We start from the raw sequence: 23,339 nt of genomic DNA, 5'->3' as shown, positions 1-23,339 counted from the left end.
CTTGTTACAACCCAAGTTTGGTATAATCAGAGTGGATCTTAGGATCTGTGTCCCTGCTGGCAGTGATGTAGTAACTTTCCACTCATCTTTGAATTGCAGGTAACCTGACTCTTCTAGCTAGTGTCTGAGATGCATAGAAGATATCAAATATTTTAGCAAGTCTGCAGTCAAAAGAAACATGCTGATTGTTCCTGGGCGTATTTTGGAATTAAAAAGTGTTTGAGTGGTCGAAACCATCAGCTGAAATTAAGCAAGAAACACTCACTTAAATTTAAAAAAAAAAAAAAAAAAAAAAGCAGAAGTTAGGCAACCTGAATAACCAATAACTGACATATTTTTTGCCACAAATCTCTTAATTCTTCATGGTAAACTAAGAAGATGTAAAACAGGAGATGTGAAAAATATATACAAAGTTAAATACAGTTGGCAATGCTGTCTTTTTTTTCTTTTTTTCTTTTTTTTTGTGATAACAAAGCATATATGAAGCAGGCTTATGTATAGGAATACCTTTAATAATGGAAGTGCTACCATCTACTATTTTCAGAAGATAGTTCATTCTCATTTCTGAAACAAATTGAATATCTTTTTTTAAATTGAGGTGAAATAATAGATAGCAGTTAGATTAAGTTAGATTCATAGGGTCATTAAAAGTTCATTATCAGTTTGTTACCAGAAGTGGTCAGTTTAATTACACAATTAAGCTTTAGATTGTTTCCATTCTGTACAGAAGGGTTATTACAATTCCAGTTTAATTGCTTATCATCAGAAATACCATTAAATTCATTTTCATGCTAATGCAGAAAACAACAAAAACAAAAACAAAACAAAAACCAAAACAAAAACACTCACATTCTGCAAAACCTAAAGAAAGATTAAGAGAATTGTATGCATTAGTTGTAAATATAACTGTGAAAATAATTGCTATGTTCATAAAAATTATTAATAATTCTGCAATTCAGACACTGTGTAAATCTCTTTCATTTTCCACAATAAGAACTGATTTACAATGATACTGAAGAAGTTCTTCTTTACTTGTTCTATATTTTAAACATGATAAACATAAAATGTGGATTTTCATGTTGCTACACAAGCATTTCTGAACATGGCATTCTTAAAATTACAAATGATCCATATTAAAAGTTTGATCTAAACCCTTACATTTATATCAATATATTTTTACTTATCTATAAATACATAGATTTAGTTAATAGTGATGTAGTGTAATGTAATTTTATTACTTTTTTCCAGAGGATATTACAGAATTGAATAAGGATGAAAATATTCAAGTTACTCTAAAGGAAGTTTGAATTTATAGATGAATATGATTCTAGCATTATGAAATCTTACATTCTGCTTTCAAAAGTGAGCATTCTCTATTTTCTCCCCCTATTTTTTTTTTTAATAATATGGTAGAAATCCAAAATTCCAATTGAAGCATTGATTAAGAACCTAATTTTGTTCTGCTAATAAATAATTGAATTGCTTAGTTGTTCTAGAAATGAACTGGTAATGTCTCTTGTAGGTACTTCTAATTAAAATTGTCTCTCCACTGCAAAATTAGTAGTATTTTAGAAAAGATAGCAAAGAAAGATCATTTGATTTATAATAAAGAACTGTCTCAAAAAACAAGTCAGCACCTTTGCTGAAGTCCACTAGTAGATTTTCACTAAGATGAATGATTCCAGCCTGATTACTGAGAATCTGCTTCTGGTATGTGGAAATATCTGTGAGGCAATCTCTAAGTTGTAAAGCAGCATTCATTTCACAACTTTCTTTCCTTCTGCAGGAAAAAAAAAACAAAACAAAACCAAAACGCAGATGCTACAAAACCACAGAACAGTTGCTCAATGACAGAGATGAGGAAGCCCAGTCTATTACCTGTGGTTAGATAACATAAGTATTTATTTCAGTTAGGCCACCTATTGTATGACAGTGATTTTACTAAGTGTGGTCCCTATTGTAATGGCTGACCTAGACGTAGAAGTTCCAAGCATCACAGTGTCCTGAGAAAGACACCATTTAAAATGTGAATGCATTAAGTGAAATTTTCTAAGGCACTAGCAACTGAGCTAGCACTACTTCTGCCAAAATCAGTAGAAGTTTAAATTGAAATTGAAAAGAGACATTGTCTGAATTCTTAGAAAAATCTTGCTTTTAGTACCAGTTTCTTGAACAGAAACATATATGCTGAATATGTACGTATCTGTTCTTAAAAATAAGACACAAGTGTAACTTTGTCTTCTCAAAACTACTCTTTTATACTAATATCCAATAAACCATAAAAAGAAAAAAAAAGCTTAAGTAGTAATTTCAGGGCATTAGATGCAGTTGCTCCTGTAATTTTAACTGCAGATCTTGTAGGCACGTACAAGAATACTTTAGATTTATTCTATTTCAGTGAAATGGTTTTAATTGTATTTATCCATAGTTATTGCAGTTCTGTAAATTTTTAATTGTGACATCATCAATCCCTTATGCCCAGATGAGTGAACTTGATGTATTTTTAAGCTAAGATTTCATTCATTCATACACACAGAAATGATTTCATTGATCCCTTTGCAAAGGTATGTGGACCAAGAAGACGTCGGAGGTTTGAAAATCTGTTCTGGATGAAATTTCTGAAAACTTTCACGCTTTTGATGTTTTATTTCATATTAAGTTCATTTTCTGATATGTCTTACAGATTCAGATCATGAATGTATTCATATACATTATAAATATCTTTTTCTTTTAATTTTGATAATACATAATATATTTTTTCTCTACAATAACTATTGGAGGTTTTTATACTCTGGAAAGCCAAGTAATATACATTGTAAACTCAGCTTTTTGGAATTTTAAAGATTTTTAAAAGCACTTCTGTTCAGCACAGATGATTCTGTACAAAAACACTGTTCACAATTTTGCAGGCTGTCTTCAGAATTAAGGGGCTTGTAAGTCTCCTGGTACTTACTGTATGTGGGCTGAGATCTATTTCTCAGTACAACAATTGCAAATTTTATGCTCTTTCCACATATCCACACTGATAGAAAGGCTAAAGAAAGTATGAAATAAATTTATATTGTGTCTTCTAAACAGAGAAAAAATTATTCGGTATTTGGGTGCTATTAAAATTCGACCAGTAAAAAGAGGCAACAAAAGAGTCTTTTACTAATATGATTAATACATTGACTAGTAATTGATTTCTTGGGAAAACTCCTTACAATTAAATTCAATTATTATGTTGATCTCTAATAAAATATGAACAATAAAATAGGCCAATAAAAATTCCAATGTCCTCATCTGCATACAACACACTTCCTTAAGTCTTTATGAAATAATGTGCTTTGTTAACAAGTCAACTGTTTTAGTAGGAAAAACTGCGTAGAGTATTTCTAGGTGTTTTTTGTTTTTTTGTTGTTTTGTTTTTTAATTTCATTTTGATCTATATAAGGCTGATCACTATAATTTTATCAACATTGACAGACAATCTTGAAGAGCTTTTCCATTAACTCTATCAGAGTTGGGAGTCATTGCTAAATAACCAGTGCAAAAAGCATGAATTATTGTTACTGGGTTCTATATACATTGACTGGTAGTTAATTATTATAATAAAAAAAGATCAGAAGCACATGATGATGGCTGTTTTATACTATCTGGAATGTATATTGCTCTTACTGTCCAGATAAAGGTGAATTCTCATTAATTGTAATGTTTATTTTACATATAATCGGGATGACTTGTCTCTGAAAAAAAAAGATGCTAGTAATGTAAAAAAAATAGATTAATAAAATTATGTTGCTAATTTGAATGTAAATATTTTTTTTTACTCTAAGTAAAGAAAATGTTTTGTTAAGATTTTCCTGGTTTATGGATGATATATTATTTCTACAAAGAAGCACAGTGCGTATTTTAACTAAAAATTAATTATAAAATTAATTATAAGGAACGTATAGATATAAAATGTGCATACTGTCTTCATATGGATATGATACTTGCATATGATGCTTTCACACAATCTAACACAAAACTGCCCAAAGAAAGAGCTGGGACATCCATCACTTCTGCATTTTGAACCTACAATTGAACCTACCATCAAGAGGGCAGGCTCCAGGATCCTGGCTAATAAAGTAGGATGGATCAAAGCTGAGTTCTTGGAAATCTCTACATCTATGGGAAAGATAGTGAGTGCACCCAAATAGCAACTGTTAAAGTCTCTCAAGACCTGGAAGGACAGATATCAGTGCCAAAAATATACCTTCATTCTGCTTCTGAATAGACACAAGAGATCTAACAAATTATGTGAGTCATAAATGCTGTTCTGTTTGCAGTCATATTGTGAAATTAATGATCATTTTGTGAAATAAACATATATGCATTGTGATGCTGATATCTGAAAAAAAAATACAAAGAGCACTTTAATTGTTTTTTGTTACAAATTATGAATGATCATTCTAGAACTCACTTTTGCTTGGATTGATCTGGAATATATACTACCATTTTCTGATCTGACACAATTCAAACAGGACACCTTCCTTTTAATGGTATAATTCTTCATACTAAAGAATCAAATCAGTATTAAACTCACAGTCTACGTCCTACAAACTATATTCAGAGACACCAAGATTATAACTGGAAAACTTTTACAGCTACTCAAGCAGTGCTAGCTAAAGAACATCTCTATGCCACGTTTGCTAATGTTTTGAATCTTTTTAAACACAAGCTGTGTAAATGCAGTTGTTAAAATTAATGTGGCTATTTGAATATAAGTGCATGAATAGAAAAATATTTTAATGTGTACCATTAAGTGATACCTCTCATCTATCTCTATTGATAATATTCAAGTGCTCTGTGATAAACCAGTTTTGGACCTAAGCCCAGAAAAATTCTCATTTCCATTTGATAAGGAAGATTGTTTAAAATAACCTATGTTCTTCCTCTCTGTTGCTTCAACTATGAGTTCTCTTGTTGAATACACCTGCAAAGCACTGACTAGTATGCTAATATGTAGTACTACCTTTTTTTTCTTTTTGTTTTTTTTCTAGAGAATTACAGTGGAAGACAGCTAAACCCAGATTTCTGTTGTTAAACTTCTATGTAAACAATAACGAAGGGTAATCAAATAATTGCAAATGTATGGCAAGTTAATTGCAAAGGCTGGAATGAGAAGGCATAGTGTTCTGTGTCAGTGTGAATGAGCAGGGTTGAGGATCCTTGTAACAGTGCTCTCTGAGAACCTGTTCAAAGTCACTGAGTGTATGCCAGAGGCAAGCTTTTAAATTTAATAACTGCAATCTCTTCCCTGTATGGCCAAATGCAAGCAACTTCCGTTGTAAATAACAAACTATTAGTATTTTTCTTTTTTTTTTTTTTTTGGTAAATATAAACCCTGATACATTTACTTGTAATGGTTATCACAGTGAAAATGCAGCACAGACTGTTTGTCTTTAGTATTTGTCTGCCAATCATTTTTAAAACTGTTTCAATATTTGCAAATATTGAATATTTGTAAAATCTCCGGGCTAATTATGCATGAATAGTTTGTTTTAATAACCGCCATATGTGGCTGAGCAATTAGAATGCTTACTCATTAGGGAAATCTAATTTAATATATTTTCAAAACTGCTTTGCTGAGTCAAAAACCATTTTTTTTTTACCTCTTTAGTTGGAAAATAATGGAGAATAAGCTGAGACTGGTGCTTGATACTGCCTTATGGTTCTTGAATAATATGTGGGAATATTTAAATACTGTTATAATTGATTATTGATTACTGAAATCTTTTTAGTGCCAAATAATATGAGCTTTGAACACCAATAAGCAAAGTAATTTACTTGGAAATAATGTATATTTGTCACCGTTCAAATGATTATAATACTAATCTGTACTACTATGTGAGTTTAATTCCCAGCCCCTTCAAAACCCTACATAAAATTTAAATCTGTAATCTGTAAATATTTCTTTAAGTAGTAGAAGGAGGGAACCATCAGAGATTATACACAAAATTTTTGAAGAACAACTCTATTGCACAACTTTCACCTTAAACACTTGTATTAATGTTTTCAGTCTCCTTCAGACCATTCTTGTATTAATACCATTTTTTTGCATTGAAGAAATAATACAGATACAAAAATTCATGCAAACAAATGTTCAAGGGTGAGGCAAACACGTGATTTGATAACTATCAACAGGAGAAAAATAATGTTCCCTTGGAAAACCAAAATAAAAAAAAAAATCAGATTTCATAAAGTTCAAGAGTGTATATATATATGTGTGTGTAATATCTAAAATGAATGGTAAGGTCAGATGGGAAGAAGCTGATCTATTCATGCTGACTTTTTACTGAGTAGGTCTTTACTATTTACTTTAACGCTCATCATGCTTTTCTAAATGACACATTCTCTTATGCTTACAAAATCCAGCAAAGATGCCAGGTATCTTAAAATGCATGCTAAGAGAATCAGCTGGCATTTTTCAGTCATTCAAGTCTACACGTGAAGAAACGTTGCAAGGTGAAAGCTTGTCTTCAAATTTTCTATCAGACAGAGAAATAAGGAAGTCGGATAACTGTTACAATTAGATTGCAATCACTAAACATTGAGGCACTTTTACCTGCACGTTGCTGGAAATGATGTGAGAAGTCATACGTGAGGTCTAAGCAGTTCTCAAAAAGTTTTGAAATAGTCAGTACTGACTTTTTTCTATGTAGCATTTTATAATGATGGTTCCCAAGAGTATAGTCTTTATTTTGAGAAGAGTGATTCAGTACAAAGACCTCCAGTTCCTCTCTAGCTCACAGACCTGCTATGAATGTGGTCAGAGGTTTTTGGCAACTTTAATATAAAATACTGTAAAGTAGTATGAGTATTGTTAGCTAATTGTCTTCTCACACACACAAAAAAAATCACATAAAGTATTATCATGTGATATGTGAAGTTGATGGTTGTTCTCTCAAAATTCATCTCTTTTCCAGTCTAAAACGTATATGTGCAGTTGGCAAGGGGATACTCTGTGTTTCACAGTTGACTTTGCTCTGGGATTTACCTGTTTTGACAGTAAAACAAAGGTAAGAAAAAGAAAAGAAAACATAACTCAGCTTTATTTCAGTGTTCTTTAAGTTATCAGTAACCCTATCTTTTATACTGATGTGGAGTATTTCTTTCTCAAACATACTGTTCTCCACTGAGTCAGTCTGGGACTCAAAGAGGGTAATCTATTTGTGCCATAGCATGTAAAGTAGATATTGGATAAATATATATAAAAAAGTAATTTCCTTTTCAAGCAATAATAGGAAAAGATTATGTGCAGTAGAGTGCTTGGTTTCTTAGTAACAGAGAAACGTCCAGATTTTGAAAAGATTATCGGTCATGAAAAATACTGAACTTTCACCTATTTGTTCACATTGTATTTGTTTTGAAGCTACAGATATAAAATAGAATGAATTATTCTTCTATCATAAGAAATTTAGGCTATATCAGAACAGCACACAAAAGCGCAAATGCATTCCAAAGTCAATCTATGTGATTAAATTCAATTTTCTTGCAAAACGGAGTGGCTTTTAAAGGACTATAGGGAATGGTTTATGGTACATGACAACTTCCAAACCATATCTATAATTCTACTGTTTTAAATAAAATCTGTCATCATTTTTTTGTGAATTTATAGATTTGTTTCCTGGTGAAAATGAGTTTGAATTTAAAGAAGTTTCTACCTTAGTACAGCTGTTTAGTATGAGATCTGTACTCCAAAATATGGTCTGCAACTACTAACTGAAATGATTTTACAATATATATTAAAGAAATTCATTTAGTCATTTTGATTTAAAAGAAAATACAATGCATTTTGAAACACTGATGCAGGATCTAGTTTTTGTATGTTGGCATTTTTTGTATTTTTGGCTCAATTACACAAATTTATTGAAATTTCAGTGCAGAGAAATAATAACCAGTGTAATTGTTATTTGGAAATTCAGACAACTTGTGCTGCATGTGCTATCCTATAAATAACATGAAGATTCAGAAAATATATTTGCATACTTTTCCATGCCTTTGGTGATAATACGTTCTGAAATTGTACTCTGCATAGCACAATTTCCGCATAGCCACAAATTAAGTATAGACAGTAAAAGTCTAATTAATTTAGACTGTATATAATGTTTATTTTACATCTGAAGATTGATTTAGTGTACTCCTCCTTGAGAACTGTAAACTTCTCTGTTGAAATTCATTTCCACAAAACCAGAAAATTATTCATAATTAAAATCTCATAGTATGTAGAAATTCTACTAGTAGAACCAAAGTATTACCTATAGAAAGAGTAGGGCCTTAACCCAGCATGCCTACCATCATTATAGTTGATGGTGTGGAGGCTTCAGTCAAACTTTGCTTTTGTAGTATCATAAAATGGCTTGGTTGGAAGGGACTTTAAAGACCACCTAGTTCCCTCCCTGCTGTGGGCAGGGTTGCCACCCAGGGCTGCCCAGGGCCCCATCCAACATGGCCTTGAACACCTCTGGGGACATAGCATCCATAGCTTCTCGGCAAACTGTTCCAGTGCTTCACCACCTATGAGCAAAAAAATGCCTCCTAATTTCTAACTTATATCTCCCCTCTTTTAATTTAAAGACATTCACCCTATCCTATCACTTTCAGACCATGTGAAAAACCAGTCCCCTCCTGCTTGTAAGCTCCCTTCAAGAACTGGAAGGTCTCCCTGGAGCCTTCTCCTCTCCAAGCAAAACAAGCCCAGCTCCCTCAACCTTTCTTCACCAGTGCTCCAGCCCTCAGAAATTCTTCATGACCCTCCTTTGGACACATTATAATTGCTCTGCTTCCTTCTTGTACTGGGGGCCCCAAGCCTATACACGGTACTCCAGATGGGGCAGAGCAAATGAGAATAATCCCTTCCCTCTCTCTGCTGGCCTCCCCTCTTTTGATGCAGCCCAGGATACTGTTAGCCTTCCAGACTACAAGTGCACACTACTTTCTTACGTTAAGCTCTCCATTCACCAGGATCCCCAAGACCTTCCCTGCCGGGCTGCTTTCAATGCATTCTTCTCCCAGTCTGTAGACATATCTGAGATTGTCTTGATCCAAGTGCAACTTAGCCTTGTGGAACCTTATGTGGTTCAGGTGAGCCTACTTCTCAGGCTTGTCCAGTTCCCTCTGGACCTTTCCGGACCAGTCACTGGGGTCCAGTGTCTCTCTGGCAACCCTCTGCCTGTGACCATTCAACCAACTCCTTATGTACTGAATAGTCTACCTTTCAAATCCATGTATCTCCAATTTAGAGATAAGAATGTGATGTGGGACCACATTAAAAGACTTGCAGAAGTCCAGGTAGATGATCTTCTTCTATTTTCTGATGCCATCACTCCATCATAGTAGGCCACCAGATTTGTCAGGCATGATCTTCCCTTAGTGAAGCAATGCTTGTCACAATCACCTCCTCATCCCTCATGTGCCTCAACATAGCTTCCACAAGGATCTTCTTCATGATCTTCCCAGGAACAGACATGAGGCTCACCAGCCTGTACTTTCCCATATCTACATCAGCCATTTCCTTCGGGACCCTTGGATGTGTGTCATTGAGCCTCATAGACTTGCTGCTTACCTAAAAGAGGAATAAAGAATAATGTTAGACATATTAATTCTATTGTTAAACTGGAAAAATTCTGGAGAGCTCATATGCATTTACTGTTTTTCTCTGTGAGAGATGGATATGTTCTTTGTGTCTCCAAGCATGTGTGAGGCAATAATGAGCAGCTTCTACACTTACTTCTTACTGCCCATTAATGTCAGCTGAAGTTGATGGTGTTGCCCTACAATCTTAGGTTTTTTAGATTATTTCTTTCCAACACTGAATAAGTTTGAGCTACCAAAGTGATTAAGATTTCATTAGGGACACAGCAATTTTGCTGAAAAAAAAAAGATATATATTTTTTTTTCTAGACAATGAATTTCAAATTAAGGTGAACTTTTGATGAAAAAAAAAAAAACCATCCTCTTACAGCACAGCAGGTGCTCATACTGGCTTATTAAAATGCAGGGCAGTCTCCTGGGCTGACCTACAGCTCTAAGCCTGGATCACACATTTTGGGCAATCAGCTCACTTACTTATTAAAAATGTTCTTTATTGCAGTTTATAAAGAGATTGAAAGAGAGCCTTCTGCATTACAAATGACAAAATAAAAAGGGCAAGAACTTTTCCTTAGGAGTTTATGCATCTTTTAGAAAACTCTTCATTAGAACGTTTTTGGGGGATTGCCAAACATATTTGAAATAATTACTTCATTTCATATATGTTCTGTTCTGAGGCTGTCATGGGACTAACACATTCAGATTTGGGGCACATCACAGAGACACCCTTGCAGTGCAGCTGCTTTGTATCTGATCACAGAGTTTTTTTCTATCAGTTAGCTTACTTGATTCAGCCCTTCCACTGTACCTGCAGCTATCCAAGATAAAGAGATCCCAAAGTATACATATTCTTCTGCCTTCCAAAGCCATTTCTTTTTCCCCTCTATGTCAACTATGGACTGCAGCAATGCCTGTTATTGCTAAATTGTTCTTGTTTTGTCCTCCCTTTAGAAGTTATAGTATATAGTGAGCATTCATCTTTACTATTTAGATATACACCTGTTTAAGATTTGAATGCCATTCAGGCAGTGAAATTTGTTTATTAATGTAAAACATAAACAACTTCACAGTGCTGTAGTAAGGGGCAGTGATGTTCCTGTCTGCAGGGAACCAGAGGATGAAGTCAAGAGATTTCATAACAATTTTTCATGCCTTGTTTTTTTGTATAAACAAGTGTACAAATAATTATTTTATTTATAGGGCATTTTCTCTCAAACAAACAGCATGATTCTAAAGATCATGAAGCAAATCATTGGAATCCATGAGGCAGCTGTCGTCATTTTAGGTAGCGATTATCATGTTTACGAGTTGTTCTTGATTCAAGTTGCCCATATCCACTACAAAAGCAAAACTGTTGTCTAATGAGACATAAAAAATCTTGATTTTCTCTTTCTTATCCTAATCATCTCTCAGTCTGGTGTTTTTTATTATTTACCATTGTGGTAGCACCAAGATTAATCACAGTGAGGATATGTCAAGTTAAATATAAATTTTTTATTATCACCATTGATATTAAGGTTTCTATTATAATAATTGGCAATGTTATGAAAAAGTAACGAAGTACTAATGAGTAAGGTAATAGTGCCCTTGAATTTACTAATTATGTGGCAGGACTACACTATGTATGGAGTAATTCTAAACTCACCAGAATGTCTCTGCTCTCAGGTAGTGAAAATATCTGTTTAAAGTCATATAGAAAGAAATGATTTTTCTGTAATGACATCTGACTCACAAAGCAGCTAAACCACTCCAAATCCAATGCTATCTAGAGAATATTGGAAAAATTCACAGATAAAAAGTGAGAAAACTTGCAAGTGAAGATATCACTGGCCCACATGAAGAAAGTGTTTTACAGTAAGGTATACTAAAAGCCAATTTTTTCTGACTATGTGATTTTGAAATGGCCTTCAAAGCATTTAAATTGAGTTTCATCAGCAGTGTCCAGAGACTGAATCACGTTTTGCCATGTAAATAAAATTTTCACTAACATTACAGGTATTAAGAAAACGTCAGTGGAAGGTTTGTATGCAATCTGTTAACTATTTTTTGTAATTATACGTTTGTAGATATCAATAGAAAATATTCAAATGCAGAAAATGATATTGGTTTCAAAAGCATGGTTTCCTAGCATTTGCTTTTGAAAAATATCCCCATAACAATTAAAAATTCCTGTCAATCTGTAATTTGCCAGCAATAGTAAATGCTGCAAAAACTTGCAAGAATTCTAGAGTTCCTGTATGTTTTAGAAACAACTGTAATTTAGAACATATCTTTTATAATTTGCAAGACCAAGATTTTTTTTTTAATATATAAATATAGCATATTTATAGCATATTTAGCATATTTATCTTTGGATTTCAAACCACTTCAAAAATACTTTTTGACGAAGATATATTGAGCATCCCAATGTCTGTGTAAGACACTTATCTAACATTGTGCAGATGAGCCAGGTGAAAGATGACAGATCAAGATATGGTGTGAAATTGTGTTTATAATGAAACTGATACAAATATCCTAATGAATACTTCTAGAAATAAATCTTTTGTCATGGATTTTGAAATTATATCACGTAGGCAATGGAATCATTCAAATTTCAGAGAATTTCCCTTTTTTTTTTAATTAGTGTGTATAGATATCATGTCTTTTATTCTCAGACATGATGCAAAGCTGTAAATTTTGTTTGCTCTGCGGCCAGCTTGTATTTACTGACCCAATGCTTTATCTTAATACATAACCATTAATCATTTATCTGTAGTTGTAGGTAACTGTGTAACAAGTCCTTACTCAAATTTCTTTCTCTTCAGAACGTTCTGTGGAGGTTTAAATTCTCTCAGCTGAAAGGCTCTTCAGATGATGGGAAAACAAAAGTAAAGCTGCTTTTTCAGAATCCAGACACCAAACAAATAGAAACAAAGGTAAGTGACATAATCTTTCTCAGCTTAGTGAAAAATGAAATGGAACAATCAATTCCATTTACTGCTGTGCTTGCATTTAGTGAACTGCAAATCATAGTTTATATATTTTTATCCTGCTCTGTGGAAACACCACAATGAAAAGAATTGAGGTATTTTATTTATTACACTATTTGTACAAATCTGTTACTGAGCTGTGTTTTGATGACATAATAATATAATATATAAAAACATTTTAAAGAGGATGAAGCAAAAAAATATATCTATTTAACTACTAAATACAAATTGCAGACTTACAACTTCAAGCAAATACAAGCTTAAGATTTACAGATAAAATAAAGTGCTGTGTAATATTTATTAGCTTAATAAAAAAGAAATAATCTCACAAGAGGACAAGTAATTCTTGAAACTTATTCTAGCGCATTCAGTACTGCGACTCAAGAGTTCTCAGTGCTTTGCAAGATCTGGCATTAAGCTGTGGCAACATGCTTTCACTACTGAGGATGAGATACTGATGTATTTTATCTTCTAGAGATTATCAGATCTGGTTGTGAAGCTTAGAATTCAGATTCCCAACTGAAGTTCATCAGTTTCTAATTCAGGATTGTACTTTGAATCATCTTCTGGAGATACAACTGTAATGCCTCAATCTGGCCTCAGATTCTCTCTGTGAACCTGGGCTTCTTACAGTTGTACACATAACCGAAGGGGTAGGATGAAAGTTGGAGAAATGAATTACCAAGGCAGTGATTGCTGATGAATAAAGACAGTGGTGAATAATTTAAAAAAACATAAATAAATGAATTGAGAATTATTCTGTCATGCAATTCTGAAAGGAATGAGGATAACTTTGATGTGATATAACAAAGAAGTGAAGCTAAGAGTGAGTTCAGCTTCCAACTGAGATTTGGTAGACAAAGCTCAATGAAAACAAAAAGCACATATAAATGTATTTGAAAATTCACACTTTTACGCAGAGTTACACAGGTTAAAGTGACTTATAAAGTGAAAATTTGCTACAGTGACTGTATTACAAAGGTAGCATAGATAATACCTTTAATTATTCTTCAAAATGTAAAAAAAAAAAAAAAAAAAAAAAAAAAAAAAAAAAACTATAAGGAGATAATCTCTAAACTTCCTTGTTCATCGTAATGCAGCAACAAATATCATGTATTTCTTTGTACATCTATATTTATAAATTATTCAGTTTTTCACCAGCAAACTGAACCTCAGTTATCTGTTGACACTGCAGTAGCAAATACGATAACATCATAAAAGATACAACACTATAATAATATGACTATAGTAGCAGGTCATTTCCACTTCATTTCTGATGGTTCTCCTTGGAGACATAAAGGAACTGCTATCATCACTATATACGTGACCATCTGTTGGATAGAATTTAAGTAACTTGGAATTTAAGTCACCAAATAATAAAGTTTCATTTCCACTACATGTGAAATAAAGCTTGATACAGACATATAGAACATTCTACTGTATGTTGCTTGTCTCTTATCCATTCCAACTGTTATGCATGTAACTTAAGAACTGTGCATATTTGTCTGACTACATACAGTACTCTTTCTTCACTTCCTTCACACTTACTAACTTTTGCAATTAGACTGCAGTACAGTTTTGCTGCAAATGCTACGCTGTTTAAACAGGAGAGTTGCAGAAGAGTGATTGAGGACAGATCAGCAAATGTGTTTCTTTCTTTAGATTTACTATTTTCACCTGAGAGAAAATTTATTCCATATTAGTACTGCTGAGAGATAAAGGAAATTTAATAGTGCAAACAGAGCTCTCTATTTACAGCAACATTGATCTCTAATATCAAACAGCCATGATCTAGCACTCACACACTTCTGTATTTTATTAACATGGGTCTTTTGTTGCTGAAATCTGGCAATTTACTACTGAATATCTTGAGAGCTTGAAAAACATTTGCAAGATGATGATGGACATGAGTTAAGACTGACTGGGTGACAGTGTTGGGCAGTCTGCTGCTGGAATTTAGTTTGCATGTGCTGGAAGGGGTGACTTTAATTGGCTGCATTTAGACAAACATCTCCATAAAACTTTTCAGATGTTTTTTGTCTGCCAGTGGAACATTTGAAAGTGTTCCAGATTTGATGGTAGACAGTGGCATTTGGAATCACTGAAACTGGCAGAGAAAATCAATTTGATTCATTCTTATCCCTGTAGAACACTGTTAAAAGACTTAAGGACAATACACAGAGTTGTAATTCATCTGGCATTTCATTTTGGCATAATGGATCTAGTTCTTGGTAAGAGCACCATTTTATCTTATCTTTTGTTTGTGTAAATGACATTTGCAAAAAGGAGACCAAATAAAACCTTACAGCTGAACAAGCCTTCACACTCCTTTGTGTTTACCAGGGGAAGGTCATGCTTGACCAATCTGGTGGCCTTCTATGATGGAGTGATGGCATTGGTGGACAAGGGAAAGGTGACCGATGTCATTTACCTGGACTTGAGCAAGGCCTTTGACATGGTCCCCCACCACATCCTTATCTCCAAATTGGAGGGATGTGGATTTGATGGGTGGACCACTCAATGGATAAGAAATTGGTTGAAAGGCCGCAGACAGAGGGTGGTGATTAATGGCTCTATGTCCAGGTGGAGGCTGGTAACGAGCGGTGTCCCCCAGGGGTCTGTCTTGGATCCGGTGCTGTTTTACATCTTTATCAATGACATCAGTGATGGAATCGAGTGCGCCCTCAGCAAGTTTGCTGACAACACCAAGCTGCGTGGTGCAGTTGACACGGTAGAAGGAAGGGATGCCATTCAGAGGGACATCGACAGGCTGGAAAGGTGGACCTGGGTGAACCTAATGAGGTTTGCATGGCAAAGTGCAAAGTTTTGTACTTGGGCCAGAGGAATCACAGGCATTTATACAGACTGGAAGGAACAGTCCTTGAGAGCAACCCTGCAGAGAAGGACCTGGGGGTCCTGATGGATGAAAAGCTTAACATGAGCCAGCAGTGTGCTTTTGCAGCTCAGATAGCAAATGATATCCTGGGCTCCATCAGAAGAGGGGTGGCCAGCAGGGACAGGGAGATGATTGTCCCCCTCTACTCTGCTCTTGTGAGACCCCATCTGGAGTACTGCATCCAGGTCTGGAGCCCCCAGTACAAGAATGACAGAGAGCTGTTAGAGAGGGTCCAGAGGAGAGGCACGAAGATGATCAGGGGGCTGGAGCACCTTGCCTATGAAGACAGGCTGAGGGAGCTGGGCTTGTTCAGCCTGGAGAAAAGAGGGCTGTGAAGTGACCTAATTGCAACTTTCAGTACCTAAAGGGAGCTTACAAACAGGAGGAGAATCAACTCTTTGAAAGTGTAAATAACAGCAGGACAAGGGGAAATGGTTTTAAGGTGAGGGAGGGAAGATTGAGGTTGGATGTCAGGGGGAAGTTCTTTACAGGGAGAATGGTGAGGTGCTGGAACAGGCTGCCCAGAGAGGTTGTGGATGCCCCATCCCTGGAGGTGTTCAAAGCCAGCTTGGATGGGGCCCTGGGCAGCCTGGTCTAGTATTAAATGTGGAGGTTGGTGGCCCTGCATGTGGCAAGGGGGCTGGAGATTCATGATCCTTCAGGTCCCTTCCAACCCTGGCCATACTGTGTGATTCTGTGTGTTTTTATAGCAGTCTTAACAAGCTGGGATGTATTAGTACATTTGTTCTTTTCAACCATGATATGATAGTCAAGCCCTGGTATACTTGCTGAAATTTAGAACTGAAGTTAGAATTACCTGTTCTGTTTTCACTTCCACACAACTAGAGCTAAAACCTAGATACCGTTATCAGTGTTGTTTTGTTGTTCTGTTTGTTTTTCCCAAAAAGTGTGATAAGTATTTCAGTCAGAAGGAATGAAGTTATATGCTGAAGAATACAGTAGTTGCACTCTTGTCAACCATTAATAAACATGGATACACACGAATGTCCTTTAAGAAGTCAAGAAATACACGGGGTACAAAAACAGTCAGTACCTACATTATCTGCCTCTTACGTTATACAGGCTCATGTCTTGCTCAAATAGTGATTCAGTAGCTCTCAGAAATAATCAATAAAACTAAGTGTATGTGTGGTAGCAATGCAACAGCCCTGTTAAGGTCTTTATGATATATAATACATCCATTTGTTACAAGTGGATGGGCAAAACAAAACCATATTTTTTTTAATCTGTCTCTGCACACTTAGCAATCCAGATCAGTACACTGTGCACATATTTAATATTCTCAGTATCTTGCAGTTTTGCAGACTTGTCTTCACACAGGTTTAATGCAATCTTTCATTTTCTTTCTTGCTGCCCTCCTTTTAGTGTCTTTGTTGTATTTTACTTATTAGGATGTGTATAATTAACTAAAATAGTCTTGGTTATTGAAATATTAGATGTGTAAAATTTTTTCTAAATACTTAGAAACGGGCAATCTTGATTAAGGTAAGAACAGTAATCACAGAGGAATCAAGCAAGCAGAACAGTAGAGTTAGGTTATACAGGGCACATGAAATGTTTAGTTAGTTGTCTGCCTGGCTGAGTATGAGCAGAAATATATTATTTAAAAAAATAAAAATAAATAAAAAATAATGTATCAATTCATTTATTTGAAAGAATTTTAATTGGTGTTCTTTCATAGAAATAAGTTGGTATTTCCTATTCTAAGTGTTGTCTCCAGTCAAAACAGTTTTGTCAGTAATGTGTATATTTCAACTATGTATAAATTATGTAATATAGAAATAAGAGCATATCATTAGTATCGAAAAGATGAATCACAGCAGATTAGACATCTCTGAAGTACACAGGAGGGAAAGCTCCAGCTTGGAAAGAGTCCAGCGGAGGGCCACAAAGATGGTGAAGGGCCTGGAGCATCTCTCCTATGAGGAAAGGCTGAGTGAACTGGGTCTGTTCAGCCTTGAGAAAAGAAGACTGAGAGGGGACCTGATCCAGGTCTATAAGTATCTAAGGTGTGGGGGGCAGAGTGGTGAGGCCAGACTGTTTTCAGTGGTGAGTGGAGACAGGACAAGGGGAAACGGCTGGAAACTGCAGCATAGGAAGTTCTGCACAAATGTGCGCAAGAACTTCTTTACAGTGAGGTGACGGAGCACTGGAACAGGCTGCCCAGGGAGGTGGTGGAGTCTCCTTCTCTGCAGATGTTCACCTACCTGTGCGACCTGGAACCTGCTTTGGCAGGGGGGTTGGACTTGATGATCTCTGGAGGTCCCTTCCAACCCCTACAATTCTGTGATTCTGTGATTCTTGTAGGATGTATTCTAAACTCATAGAAACAGTGAGAACTCTGCAGTAGGAGCATTGAAAAGGGTGAACTCCTAGTGATGAGACATCTCTGTATTTGCTCTTTTCTTATCCAAAAACTCTAACAAAATAGTATTGCTGGAACGCCCTGAAGTTCTTGCCTACAATATGTATTAGGTATCTCTGATCACTTATCTTGATGAATATGTGCATCTTGGAAATGAATATACCTGCAATATGGGAATGAAATGCTTTATGAAGGACTCTAGTCTCTGAGCACCCTTGGCTGCAGTTGGTCAAAGTGTCAAATGTTAGAATGAGTAGTCAGAACCTGAGGTTAAATTGTTGAATAATTTCATTTTATTTTGAAGCAAACCTAAGATTAAAGTGAGTACTTCCATATTTTATAATTTGTTGCTTTTAAAGATTGCAATTCAGGAGATTTAAACCTATATTTAAATCTTTAAAACCTTTGTCATGTAAATCTTTTTGGGACTTATGTACATTGTTTTAGTTTTATAAACCCTAAACAATGAGAGTTAAATAGTGCAACTACTTCTTAATGAAAGTGTTTATATTAATTTTATTTTGATTTTACAATAGATAATATACCTACTGTCAATAAAATACTTATTTACTTATGTTCATATATATCAATCAAAATGGAAAAAAACACTTCTTTACTCCCCCAAAAATCAAAATGAAGATTACATGTGCTTAAGTTCTTCAAAGGATTTTAATGAAAATTTACACTTCATTTTTCTTCCACAACAAGATCTAATTTTGAATACGAGGCCCAAATGAATACTTCAGCAACTGAATGCCAATTACTGGTTACCTAAATGCCTGGTTTGATATAATTTCTCAAGAGATTTTTCTTCTTTTAGGGTAATTATTTCTTAAGCTGTTGACTTGGAAGTACGCAAAAGCAGAAGGTTGAGAGTAACATCCCTTAATGTTATTTTTTTTCCTCCTTATTTAACTAGATACGAATGATAATAAAATATAGCACATTCTGTCCATCACTTATATTGGCTCACACATATTATGAAGTGAAGCATTTAAAGGAACAGGAGTTTACAAACTTTTTTGCAGTGAGATATATGATGGTTGCAACATGTTTCAGAATACAACATTTTGGTAAACTTGTGCTGGCTGTCTAGAGACTGGAAGTAGCATGAAGTGCTATAGCAGTTTGTATTCCACTTCACATGCATGGAATGACATATTCAGAAAGCTCAGCACTGTAGTAAAAAGTATCAAATTATTTATCAGATGATGAATTACCCAAGACGTGTTTTATGCATATAAATATCACTGCTTACATATTCTTTGCAGGACTTAGGGTCTGAAAGCACTGTTCTCTTGTTCTGTGTGCTCGCTATAATCACTATGAGGAAGATAGTTTGCTGCCAAAGCTTCCTCTGTCTGAAAGTTACAATGTGTGAGGACTTTTTGAGAGCTTCCTTGGATGTTTAGTGGAAAACAAAGGTACTTGTAAAACTTCTTAACATGCTAGAAAGAGCATATCCTGGGAGCATGTTGAATATGATCCCATTACACTTTTTGTACATTAATATTGCTTATTGTCATCTTATGCTGGAGAAAGTAGATGGTAACAGAAGTTAAATTTGTCTGAGAATAATAAATTTGCTTATTGGAAAATAAAATACCTGAGACAATAAGCTGTATATGCCTGAGGTTTTAAAGAAATCATGCACAAGTGTTGGAAAAAATCCTCATAGTCTCCTCTTCATCACGAACTGAAGCCCTCAATGCATAGACATTAATATTTATTGCAGAGGGAGGCTGTGATTGTTTTGCTTCCGTGGATCATCACTGGTGACAGGTGACAGAATGAGGGGAAATGGCCTTAAGTTGCGTCAGGGGATGTTTAGGTTGGATGTCAGGAAAAACTTCTTTACAGAAAGGGTTGTTAAGCAGTGGAATAGGCTCCTCAGCGAGGTGGTTGAGTCATCATCTCTGGATGTGTTCAAAAATCGTTTGGATGTGGTGCTCAGGGACATGATTTAGCAGAGGGTGGTTGAGTTCAGGTAGTATGGTCAGGTTGTGGTTGGACTTCATGATCTTTAAGGTCTTTTCCAACCTGAGCAATTCTGTGATTCTGTTATTCTCCAACACTGAAAGTCTGATACCACCTTGTCCTTCTTCTGCCTTTTTATTTTCCACGTCTCCAATCACAATCCCACTAGAATTCCTAACTATTTTCATAATGAAGCATTGGAAAGCCAAATATTGACTTAGTTTTATTCTGCAGTATGTGACGTACAGTAAGTATGTAAAATTTGCATTGCCCTATTTGCAGCCTCATCAATATAGAAAAATCAACAATGAACCTCTGGGTTTGATCATTTTAATCAAATATATATGTATTAAAATAATTCAAAATCTCCAATGAGTGCATTTCATTCAGACTGTTGGCGAAGTATTTATACTGTAAAAATTCTTGTGAGAATTAGTTTCAGAGGGAAATTGGATGGAAATACTGTGACTGGTATCTCACCTATTGGTTGTGTCTACTTAACGAATCCATATTGATTTTATTTCTACTGAGCCTGATACAACTTTTTTTTTTTCAAAACAAAGCATTGTACAGGAACTTACCAAGCAGAAGCGAAGCAAAGAAATATGGCTGAACTAATTCACAGATTTTCCATGAACGTTGTTATGGCTCATGAATCTCACCTAATGCTTACAGGTTGCTTTTCAGTAATGAAATCGCAGTATTACTTATTGTGTATCAGCACCTAGGTTAGTCATTATGTGCCTGAGATGTATGCAGTGACCTCTCATTCTGGTAATACTTACTGCCACAGAAAACAGTATGATTACTATCACATAGCAGAGAGATATAAAATATTTATTGGAAGTGGGATAGTAAGAGATATGGGAAAAATAAAATCTGTGATGGAAAAATAAATCTCTAACGCCAAAAATCTTTCAGTGAACACTATGCATCTGGATAAAATGGAAAATAGAATTTCTGATTACAATTAAGCATTCATTAGAAGTAATACCATTCCTACCTAGTAAATACAGATTTCAACAGAAAAGCGTGTGAAAATTAGCTTTTCCTGAACAGGAATAAAGACCAAATATTCTGAGGCAATTTTTGTTTAGAAAATACCATAAAGTACTGTGATATGAAAAGCAGAAGTGGTTAAATTTTCATTTTAAAATAAACAGGATATTTCCTGATATGCTGTTGTATAACCAATACGTTCAATGAATGTCCTGTTGAAACCTTCTCCTCAAACCGAAAACCATACAAAATGTGTGGTTGCAGAGTCTGTAAATATTACTATTGTGTAAATTGAATATGCTTTTTATTCTGTGTTTTTTGTCATTGTGTCAGAATATCACTTCACTTTTCTCTGGGTAGACTGGGAAACAGAAATGTCATTTATGAAATACTTAATAATACAGTCAAAGAAATTTGAGAACTAATTAGGAGTAATTCTGCCTTTCTTGCTGAATTAGGGCATGTGAATTTCAAACACCCATATTTATATGTGCAAACTGTGCTGTGACTTTATCTTTGCTTCCATTTGCCTCTGGCCTCACAGCTTGCTTCTTTGACTGTCCTTTGAGGCTGCCAAACTCTGTGTCCTCCTCACCCTCCCCTGAATGGGACCTGAAACTGCATCTTTAAATTCAAATATTTTAAAACATGCAGTGATGTCTGAACATTCTTGTGAGTTGAATATTTTGATTGTCTAAACTGAGGGAATTGTAAACAGTAAAGCAACAAAGGATGAAATCTAAACTGACATACAGCAATGCCTGTGAATGAGCTATGTATAGACATCTTTAATTCTTAGCACATTTAAATTTACAGTTCCTTATAAATATTCAAATTTTCTATCTAAGTTCATTGTTGTTGACTAATGAGTCATTTATGTGTTTATATCAAATGTTTACTAATTTTATTATTTCTTATTTGAATTTCTTCTTTTTTTTTTTTCTCTTGCTTTCTCTTTCAGGAACTTGAATTTCAGGATCTGACAGCAGTTTTACATTGTATTCACTCCTTTATAGCTGCAAAAGTGGCATCTGTGGATCCAGTATTCATAGACAGCCAGAGTATTGCGAGAAAATATATGTACAGTAACTGATATGTGACTATGGCAAATAAATTATTTTCTTAAAGAAAGTAGTTATTTCATGCACAATATTGCAACTTTGTGATTTTCTAAGTCTATGGTTGTGTTATCTGTAATGCTAACAGTTTTCACACTTTGTTTAACATTTTGAATCTATGAGTTAACAAATATTAAACTGAATCAGTTTGTTGTCTGCAGCACTAATCTAATATTCTGAGCAGATATTCATTCAGTAACATTTGTGGTGTCATTTTGATTTCTGTTCTTATGGTCATGCATATCTACCCATATATTAGATAAAAACACAAACTAACATTTGAAAATGGGTGTCCAAAAATTAGGATTTTTAAGTGTATTTTGAAAATTGCTGTGCACAATTTCTACAGTCCTCACTGAAAAGAACTGATTATTGTAGAAAACTACAATAGGAAATGGACTTTCATCTTGCTTTGATGGGTTTGAAAATTTACAGTTCCTTGTTCCAGTATTTTTGAGGCCAGAGAGTTAGATCTGGCATAACACAAAGTAATCTGTCTCAGTCTGAGGAAAAGATTGAAGCCCGTACTTGATTCTGGCCTTATTACGTAGCCTGAGTGTATGCAGAAGGTATTGCTACATATGTATTTAAATACCTAGCCAGATCAACTGAAGATCTTTGTTCTAAGCTGAGGAGCCTAACTGTAGGCACTGAGTTGTAGAAAACTTGCCATAGGATTTTCTTATCTGTTAATAAAGCTTCCATGAATCATTCATATCATTCATATATTCCGTTAACAGTAACCTCCAATGCGATGCTCTGTAACTTCGTTGTTTGACAGAGGATGCTCTCAATGGGGTGAACATAAAGAATTTTCTGGCCCATCCACCTCCTTTTTTTTTTTTCCCCACACTTCTAGCCCTGTCTTACATATATGCTTAAACACAAGTGAAAAGAGGATATGGGTCTATTTTTTTACTTGTTCTTTAAATTTCTTCTGAATTCACTTTCTTATTTGCACAGATAATGCTTCCTGTTACTAAAAAACTGTTGAAGGAAGACATTTTTAATCTTAGGGGTAAGTAATAACAAGTATTCCAGGCTTCTGTGATAAAAATCTCAGTTGTTTTCAACTGTAGTTTTGAGGCAACATCATGCAATATTATGATTTTTTTTGAGAAATGTAAGAAAAAAAAATTAAAAATCAGGCAATGTACAAAATGCATATAGATCAATGTAATCAAACGTTCTAAATTTTGTCTAAAAAGTGTCCTAGAATAAAAGCCTAAAATCAATGTATGCTAAGGAAAGTAGGTAGGTGCTTTTAAAAGCTCTTAGGTGAGGAGTCTTTTTACCTAACTTCCATGTCTGAATTTAATTAGAAAGGTTCCACCTCTGTCTTAAGGCAGGTAACTGTCTTGAAAGACAGCAGTGGAGCC

General features: G+C 34.8%; 1 protein-coding gene across 1 annotated transcript in view; it reads left to right on the top strand.

Annotated features, from left to right (window-relative positions):
- SNTG2 (syntrophin gamma 2) overlaps positions 1-22,073 on the top strand; it is a 232,030-nt gene extending 209,957 nt beyond the window's left edge. The window contains exons 15-17 of the mRNA XM_042890808.1: positions 6,951-7,043; positions 12,420-12,530; positions 21,804-22,073. Of these exons, the coding sequence (XP_042746742.1) occupies positions 6,951-7,043; positions 12,420-12,530; positions 21,804-21,935 (336 nt within the window). The 3' untranslated portion in view covers positions 21,936-22,073. The remainder of the gene's footprint in view (positions 1-6,950; positions 7,044-12,419; positions 12,531-21,803) is intronic.
- Positions 22,074-23,339: the final 1,266 nt, after the last annotated feature.

This window comes from Lagopus leucura, unplaced genomic scaffold (assembly GCF_019238085.1).
Source record: "Lagopus leucura isolate 7727_CA_CO unplaced genomic scaffold, USGS_WTPT01 Super-Scaffold_73, whole genome shotgun sequence".
Lineage (NCBI taxonomy): Eukaryota > Metazoa > Chordata > Aves > Galliformes > Phasianidae > Lagopus > Lagopus leucura.
This window is presented reverse-complemented; position numbering and strand designations above follow the sequence as displayed.